General features: G+C 46.8%; 1 protein-coding gene across 2 annotated transcripts in view; it reads right to left on the reverse strand.

The window, feature by feature from the left end:
* Positions 1-5204, reverse strand: part of LOC123086042 (ABC transporter F family member 5) — a 46423-nt gene extending 41219 nt beyond the window's left edge. The window contains exons 1-7 of one of the 2 annotated variants that reach the window (XM_044507736.1): positions 4286-5204; positions 3749-4090; positions 3471-3611; positions 3165-3344; positions 2303-2458; positions 2095-2196; positions 1843-1971 (exon numbers count right to left, since the gene is read on the reverse strand). In XM_044507736.1, the coding sequence (XP_044363671.1) occupies positions 1843-1971; positions 2095-2196; positions 2303-2458; positions 3165-3344; positions 3471-3611; positions 3749-4090; positions 4286-5113 (1878 nt within the window). In that variant the 5' untranslated portion in view covers positions 5114-5204. The remainder of the gene's footprint in view (positions 1-1842; positions 1972-2094; positions 2197-2302; positions 2459-3164; positions 3345-3470; positions 3612-3748; positions 4091-4285) is intronic. The other variant, XM_044507737.1, reaches the window with a different exon arrangement.
* Between the last annotated feature and the right edge of the window lie 4374 nt (positions 5205-9578).

Raw genomic sequence — 9578 nt, forward strand, 5'->3', positions numbered from 1 at the left:
GCCACGACCGCCACGACTTCCACGGCCACTTCCGCGAGTGGGGTTCTTCCCACGGCTGACGGAGCCGGCGCGGACCCCTAGTGGAGCGCGCCCGCACCCCTGAGGAGCCGCCATGGGCGTTGCGGCGAACTTGCGGGGGCGACAGCAGCTCCGGCTCTTCCGGTGGTGCCTTGCCTTTCTCGGCGGCGATGAACATTCTCACGGGCGCCATGGCTGCTGCGACAAGGGTTGGAGGCGACGGACAAGAAGACGGAGATGGGTTGGGGGCTCTGGCCCTTCGTCCTCTTATGGGCGATCAAAGAAGGCCAATCGGCGTCCCTTCACATTCAGGGCAATGATGGCCCCGCCGCGTGTGCCAGGCTTTTTGTCAGCCTGGGCAGTTGCCGAGGCGACGTGGGAAAGTGGAGGCGGTTGCGTCCCGTTGTGCGCCACGCGTCAAGCCTGGCCCGCGGACAGTTAGGGCTTGCATCGCTTCGTCCTCCCCTCGCTGTCTTCGCCTTGAAGCCAAGTCGAGCGCACTGTGGGTCGGGGGCTATTGTCGGGGTTCTGGGAACGGGGGTACCTAGACCCGTCTGCCTACGGCCCAGCGCGTGGCTCCACCAACGGCCCGGCGTGGCCCAACGCTGGGACTTCACGAGCAAGACCCTCGCGAGGGCCCCCGCCTCGCGAGCCGAACGACATTAAGGACTCCCGAGGAGCGGCCTCCCGCTCTAGTCTTGCACCCACCTCGCGAGACGCGCGATGATGTGAGCCATGACGACCAAGACCAGGACGGCGCCAGCGGGCGCAAGAGAGGACAGTTTCCTCTTTGGTGCTAAGGAGGCAAGGACGTACGCTGGTTCTCAAGGAATTCCCCAAAGATTTACATTCCAGTGCTACAAGACCCAGACCGCTGGCTCGGCGGGACGGAAGTCATCACAGAGCCCACCACTATGTCACGACTAGAAACTTTGCAAGCGAAGACCACCTTTAGTCAGGATAGGGTGTACCCCTGTCCCCCTTTAAAATTGGCCACTGTGGTATCCCTTCCCGCCTAAGCTATGAGGGAAGAGGACCAATGCCACTATAGGTTAGTCTCCACCGTAGAGGGGCCGGACCGGGTCGAACCCTGAGCCTCTAATATTTTACCCTTATCACAAGGCAGTTCATACTCACCCTCCTCGCAAGGGAATCCACCACAAGGCAGGAGTAGAGTTTTACACCGCAAAGTAGGCCGAACCTGGGAAAACCACCATGTCTGATTCCTTCCCTTCTCTCTCGAGCCCGGCGAAGCATAGTTGTGAGACCGCGAGCGGCAAGCAGAGGTGTAGCAAAGTTCTTCGTGCACACCACAGAGTTCGAACCTTTCTTTGGGTCCGGGGAGCCCCGATTTCCGACAGTCATGAGCAATACAAGTTTGTTGCCCAAAAGGTTCATGTCGTATTCAAAAGGCGAAGGCTTATTGCTAATTTTATCACTCAGTATCCGTCATGAGCAATTCAAATTAGTTGCCCATAAGTTCCATTCCATATTCAAAGAGCGAATTTTTGATTGATTATCTTACGTTACATGCAATTGTCGCCCTAATGTTGTGTCATGATCTATAATTATATCTTGGTTTACAACGACCAATGCTAGATTTGCTGACGGACTATTTTATACTGCCGACAGGTGACAGCTAATAGTTTTGTACAAACGGAGAAGCACTTAATTATGCGTTTGTAAAGAGTACAATGTTGTATTATATGTGAAAGTGTATAAGCAGGAACTAATTCAACATATTTCAGTCCCAATATAATCACAAATATGAAACAAGTATATTTGTAAGACAGTACAATTTGTTAAGATCATAGGAGAACTTACATTGTAATCTCCTTGATAGTCCTGGATAGTTTGATCTTTCACTTCAATGACTCTGTTAACTATTTGTTTTACAAAATACCGATCATGAGAAACTGTAATTACAGTGCCCGTGTATTCTGATATTGCCTCCTGTCATGTATGCAGAAGCATCTATTAGAACTGCATGCACCAGGAATACCAACGGAAATTCAAGGAACTGATAATAATAAAACAAAATGATAAAGTTCTGTAAAGGGTGAAACTGCATCAAACCTCAAGCATTTCCTTTGATGGAATATCGAGGTGATTTGTCGGTTCATCCAAGATTAGTAAAGTAGACGGAGTCACCATGAACTTGCAAAAGGAAAGCCTCGCCTAACCAAAAAATTATATGAAGAAATGAGTAGATGTACACAAATCAGGAACACTGATGTATCCTGTATCTGTATGACGATCAAACTAAAATGAAAATGCACATTACCTTCTCTCCACCACTTAGAAACCGAACCTTTCTATTCAGCATGTCATCCCTAAAGTTACAACGACCAAGGAGACCTTTGATATCATCAATTTTCCAATCCTCTGCAGCTTCAGCTACAGTGTCCAGTACAGTCTTCTCTAAATCAAGAGCTTCTGCCTGGTAAAAGAATCTATCCCATAAATCTCAGTGGAGTGAAAATATTGGTGATTATTCCCAAATAATTAGGACTAATGGGATTTTGGAGTTTATTCGGTAGCATTGAGAACAAGTGCCTAGCTAGAGTTTAACTGAATAAACTTAGCAACTTAGCAACCATACGATCATCCCAAAGAAAAATAATACTCCCTCCGTTCACTTTTGTAACACCCTTTAGGCCTCCTTTGGTTTGGAGGAATTTTGTAGAAATTTCATAGGGTAGGATTTTTATAGGAAAAATTCCTATAGAGCCCTTTGGTTCGTAGGAATGGAATCCTATTCCTATGGAGGAATTCTTTCTATCCTCCACATTTCATAGGAAAATAAACATTAGCCTAGACTCAATGGAAAAAATCCTATGATGTGAAACAAAGGACATCTCCTTTCCTATTCCTACTCATAGGATTTGATATGCATGTCATCTCATTTCTTAGACATTTAAGACAGCACCTAAAACAGTTCGATTTCAGCTGTCTTAAACGACTTACAAAAGTGAACAGAGGGAGTACAAGATACTACAAAATCATAATAAAGTACTCCCTCCGTAAAGAAATATAAGAGCGCTTAGATCACTATGTTAGTGAAGACCACTATGTTAGTGATCTAAACGCTCTTATATTTCTTTACAGAGGGAGTAGAAAATATCTATCTGGAAATTGTGGTCTACCTGATTCTGCTCGAAGTAGTTAGGCAGGACATTATGCTCCCCAAGAATGACTTCACCTTCTTGTGGCTTCTCCGTTCCCAAAGCAAGTTTCAGTAATGTGCTCTTACCACATCCATTGGGGCCAATAATGGCTATCTTTTCGCCTCTCTCAACTATTAGATTAGCATTGTTGAACAATATCTGGACACAATATTGGAACAATAAGAATATATTACAATTTGTTACAGGTACACAACAACACACGTTGTTAACCGAAAGAGAAAAAGCTCAAAAGAGTTTGGTATAGAGATATAGAACAATGCTGACCTTATCCCCAAACCCAAACTTGAGATTATTTATTGCTAACACAGTTCTACCGCTTCTCCCACGTTCAGGAAACCTGATCTTTAACTGCTTCCTTTGGAAAGGTTTCTCAATCAACCCTTCTTTCTCAAGCTTTTCCAATTTCTAGTGTTTCAAAAAGGACGAAATTAGCAATCACAAGAAAAGGAAGCAAATGAAGATTACACAAACTGTGGATGAAAATACGACAACGAACTGCATTGGTTTGACGCAAGCAGTAACCATGCAATTCTGGTAGTTACCTTTTGCTCACTTGAAGCACGCCCCGAGCTAGCTCCAGCCCCAAGCCGACTTATCAGTTCCCTTGTATGTTCAATCTCCTTCTGCTGCTTCTCCCATGCAGCACGTTGAGTTTCCACCCAAATCGCCTTTGCTAGAACATATTCAGAATAGTTACCCTTGTACATTTTCGACACCCCAAATTCAGTCTCCACTATCTTTGTACAACACTGATCAAGGAAAGCCCTGTCATGAGATATGATGACCATTGGTACATCCTGGATCTTAAGGTAGCTCTCCAGCCACTCAATGGTATCCAAATCGACATGATTTGTGGGCTCGTCAAGTAGAAGCAAATCAGGATCCTACACATAAAGAATATTACCATATTAATACACACGAAATGGAACTTCACACGTGGTAAGGTAACTGAAATTGACCGCCAATTTCACTGCAATGACATTCAATTTTCTCTCAGTTAGTAGTTCACACGAAAAGCATAATTTATCTACCATTGTCGCGTCCCTTCCTGCATGTAAAGCTCGTTTTTTTATCTATACCTGAAGAAGTATCTTGCCAAGCGACATCCTCATCTTCCAGCCTCCGCTGAAGGATGCGACAAGGCGGTCAGCGTCCTCCGGCACAAACCCGAGCTCGGGCATGAGCTTCTGAATCTTGACATCCACCATGCCCAGGTCGACGTCCTGCGATTGCCGCTGCAGCAGGTCGAGCTCGTCGAGGAGCCTCCCCATGAGGTCCATGTCCTCGGTTGCTCGCTCAAGCGCCGCCTGCACCTGGTCGAGGCGGGTCTTGACGCCCATCTCCTCCTGGAAGGCGCTGAGAAACTCCTCCCTGACGGTCCGGGAGGCGCAGACTTCGAACTCCTGGCTGAGGAAGGCGATCTTCATGTTCTCCTTGGCCTTGACGACGTTGCCGCCGTCGGGCTCTTCGAGACCGGCGATGATGCGGAGTTGCGTGGTCTTGCCGGCGCCGTTGACGCCAACGAGCCCCACCTTCTCCCCACGCTGCACTTCCCAGGATACGTCCTTCAGGACTGTCACTCCCTTGTAAGACTTGGAGATGTTCTCCAGCCGCACCCCGGACGGGATGCTCGACGCGCCGCTGTTCGGCCGCTTCGTCCTGGAACCGGCGCCGGGCGCGGCGGTGGTGGATTCATCGGAGAGGAGGGCGGAAAGGTCCTGGTTTGCGTCCCCCTCGGATGTGGTGGCGGCGGAGGAGGACGAGGGGGAGGAGGTGCTGAGGCGGCAGTAGATTGAGAAGGGCTGGCGGTAGCGTCGGGACGGGAGGGATGGGCAGGGAAGAAAGGGGGCGTGCGGGTGGAGGCAGGAGCGGAGGAACTTGGCGGAGAGGACGTCCATGGTGGCCATGGAGTCCTTTGGTAGTCTTCTCTGCCCTCCCTCTGGTTTTGAGTGGAGGGTGAGAGGCCACACGAACCCCAGAGAGGTAGTGTATGGGTGAGGGAAGAGAGGAGGAAGTGTATTTTTCTTAGCAATTTCCGAGAGAGGTAGTGTATGGGTGAGGGAAGAGAGGAGAAAGTGTATTTTTCTTAGCAATTTAAGAAAATTAGTCAATGTGTACGTGCAATGCACGTTAATTTGAAAATATATTAAGTGCATGCAGATATTAAGTAGAATATATTATTTGCGTGTTATTATGTGATTAGCATTATTTTTGGCATGAAATTAATTGCACGCTAAATGTGTTGGACGCTCGACATTGAAGCAGTCTAGATCGTTGGACTGACATGATTTGATGGCTGAGATTAATTGGATTTATTTATTTGGGTCTTTTTATATTGGTATAGATATAGATGTCATAGCTTTTCCTAGGTCTTTCCTTCTATAGCACACCTTTCTTTTTATTAGGGGTTGGGCCGCCACCTTGTGGCGCCTCTTGAGAGGATCCGGCTTGGCTGCTCCCTCCTCATGCTCTCATCCGTGCTCCCACTTCATCCTACGGCTGTCTTTTTCTCTTTTTCCTTTATAATCTAATCATCTTCCCCCTGACTTTAAGGGAATGGGGTCGGGTCTTATTTTGTTCCAATCAAATCAAGCCACGTATGCGGGAGCACGGATGGGCACACGGGAAGGGAGCAGGCAAGTCTCGTCCCTCCTGAGAGGGGACGAAATCACTGTTCTGACCTTATCAGAGTTTATTCTCACAAACTGAACCCGATGTGAAAGTATTTCACGTTTTGACCCTTTTAGAAACGCCAGGGACCGCGGCGTTTCCACCCAACACAGAAACGCCGAGCAAGCTAGCGTTCCTGACCTGGCCCACTGCCAGGCCGAGGACGCGTTGCGTACTGACGTGGCGTGGTGGAAACGTCGAGCAAGCTAGCGTTTCTAGAAACGCCACTGTCCTTGGCGTTTCTGGTGCAGATATTTTAGGTGGTCGTGGGGCTTTCACCCACCACTCACCTTTCACTCTCTTCTCCCCATTGGCCTATCCCGAGATCTTGCCATTTTCCCCCTTTGTGTCCCTCACTTAGCCCCTCTCAAATCCTTGCAAATCGATTGAGTTGGTCCGTGGATCCGGTGTCATTTCCGTTCGTTGAGGTAACCTCCTTCATCTCACAAATTTTTATTGGTTGGATTTGTCCATTTGGATTGATTTGTTCTTATTCATCCTAACCCTAGTATTGAACATTTATCTATAATGTGATGTTTTGAGTATTGTTGTTCCAATAGTGTTGCATTGTGATGTTGTTGAGCATACCTTATTGTGGGTTATGGCTAATGTTAAGATTTAGGGTTAGAGTTATGGCTAATGTTAAGATTTAGGGTTAGGGTTAGGGGTTTTGTTAGCAATGTGGTATATTTAGCATTGTACATTTCTTATACTTATGTTACCATTTTTTTAGATGGACAAGATTGTGAATATTCATTGTGTTGACAAAGAGGCATTCATGAATGTGGATATTGTTGACAAGTATGAGGAAGTGTTGATATTTTTTGAGACTCCTAGTTATGAAGAGGTTGTGGAAGAAACACGGATAAGATTAAAGTGGGTGGATGCAAGTGACCAAGTTGAATTAGTAGGAGGATATGATGTTGGGTCGGCATACAAGTGTCGAATGAAGACAATGCCTATCAAGTCCAATTTGCATTGGGTTGCATATAAGGAGGTTGTTGCATCCTCGGCAGTCAAGTCACTCGAAGTCTTTGCAAGTAACGTGGTCAAGGCTCCTTTCTTTCATGTTGACTTAAATCAAACCTTAGTAGATGATGTGAGCCCGGTTAGTAGTGTGCCACCTATTGTTGAGCATAAAGTTGAAGTGGAAGCCAATGAGTATCCCCAATATGAGTTCGGAGGTAGTGCACCGTTGAAATATGATGGCGATGACTCCGACGAAGAGTATGAGAGGCACCACAACATTGTTGGTGACGTAGAGGCTAAAGTAAGGCATCAGGACATGGATCCTGACATTATCTATCAGCGTGCTTGTGTGGATGACTCGGATGATGAAGGCTCGGTGAATGAGTTGGACGAGGATGGCTTGACTGAGAAAGAAGCAAAGTGGTACACAAAAATTACCGGTAGGGATCACAAAGTTCCCTTGTTTTGTGATGTTAGCCTTGCAGATAAGGCTATAGTCGACAGTGGCATGAGCAAGACAATTGAGGCTAGACAGTTCCTAAGTAGTACACCCGACGCGATTTCATGTCGTACGTGAGGAAAGGTTTGATGTTCGAGCACATGCTAGAATTCAGGATGTGGTTGTGTGAGTATGCTGCCAAACACCACAGGCCTTTCATAGTTGTTCACTCGGACTGCAACAAGCGATACACCGTGAAATGTGAGGTAGAAAGATGCAAATGAAAAGTCAATGGAAGACTCACGAAAGATGGTTGGTGGAAGATAACTAGTTGCAAAGCCACTCACCAATACACACCGCCAGCCGTAGAAGCACGGAAGACACACCGTTAACTAACCTCGGAATTCATTGGTTATAAATACCAGAAACATATAGCCGAGGATCCAACCATTAAAGTGAAGTTGTTGATGAGTTGGATTTAAGATAACTTCGGATATAAGGTCAAGTACGGGAAGACGTGGAAGGCCAAGCAAGTCGCTCTCGGAATGTTGTACGGTGGATGAGAAGGGGCTTACAACATGCTACCCAGGTTGCTGGGAGCGACGTCGTATAGAAACCCAGGAATGTACCACTATGTCCAAGATATTGAAGGAGTGTCCTGACATGCCTTTTGGACGTTTGGCCCATGCATTGCAGCTTTTGAGCATTATCGACCGATTCTGTCTATAGATGGGACATTCTTGACAGGGAAATACAAGGGCACACTCATGATAGCAATGTCACATGATGCTAACGATCAGGTGTTGCCTGTGGCATTTGCTTTCGTCTACGTGGAGAACCAAGACAACTGGGAATGGTTCATGAGACTTGTTAGGAGCACGATCATTCCTCCGAATAGGGAGGTATGCATCATATCCGATCGGCACCGAGGCATATTGAAGGCTGTGGATATTCATATTCCAGATACGTTAGACCTACCTTGGCGTTCCTTTAAGATAGAGGCTACCTGGAACCTCTCCAAGAAACATTGCGTTGTACCCTAGAAACGCCAAAGTCCATGGCGTTTCCACCCTACAATGAAACGCTCTACGTGGCTTGGTGTTTCTTTAAGACAGAGGCTGGCTGGGACACGTACACGAAACGTTGCCGCTCACACCTGAAACGCCAACCACTCGCGGCGTTTCCGAGCCACATATAAACGCCAATGTCCTTGGCGTTTCTGCCCTGTTATGCAAATCACAGCAAACCCTGCTGCCCATATCCATTCCATCACAGGTAGCAAAGGTACAACAACAGTTTTCACAATATAATGCCAGGTACAGCAACAGTATAGCAATGAGACATATTTTCGACAACGAACTTAACATGATCCAGCTTACATAATAATTACCAAGTCTTGCTAACATAGAACTAACAAGTCCATCAGACATAAAACATAACAAGTTCATCAGATATAGAACTAACAAATTTGCTCCATCTGAAACACTAACTACATTTCTAGTTCACCACATATAGAACTAACAAGTTCGCATTAGTCATCACTTCACTTCTTGCCTCTTTTTGCAGCCATCTTCCCCCTGTTGACGCAGCCCTCTGGAGTGTTCTGCCATCCAGGACGTCGGATGGTTCTTGAGCTAACTCGGCGTGCTTCTTCAGAAGGCTGAGAAGGTTGAGTTGGCGGTGGAGCATCTTCCATCTACGAAGCCCCAAGCTCCACATAGTCCGGATCCGCATCATAGTCTGTCTCCTCCTCTTCATCTTCCTGTTCATCAATCCGTGCTCGGCTCGAAGAAGCACCTGCTTGGCTGGAAGATGGACGAGCGGAAGAAGCACGTGCTTGGCTCGAAGATGGACGAGCGGAAGACAACACATCCATTCTATGCTGAGCACGTGCACGCACATTCGTGGATGAACCGCCATGGCAAGAAAGTAAAGCGGCTAGTGTTCGGCAACGATTCACAACCTTCTGCAGAGGCAAAGACATTGACATGTAAATATGCAAAAATAGTTCACATGACACATGTTCATATTAAGAGGGCCTCTAACCTGTAGAGTACTCCTAACGAGAACGTCTGTTTCTCTACCAGGTGCGCGGCCAAGCACCACATTACTATCATTGATACATCTCCATAGCTCCATGCCCTGAATAAAACTTAAGTGACACACCACTCATGAAGAAATGACACATGTTCAAAAAAGAGACAAAAAGACATACCACTCGGTCATGCAGAGGGCCATAATCTAGGTGCGCTCCAATGGTCTCCCTAATAGAGTTGTTGAATGCACCATCAGCA

The sequence above is a fragment of the Triticum aestivum genome, chromosome 4A, assembly GCF_018294505.1.
Source record: "Triticum aestivum cultivar Chinese Spring chromosome 4A, IWGSC CS RefSeq v2.1, whole genome shotgun sequence".
Classification (NCBI taxonomy): Eukaryota; Viridiplantae; Streptophyta; class Magnoliopsida; order Poales; family Poaceae; genus Triticum; species Triticum aestivum.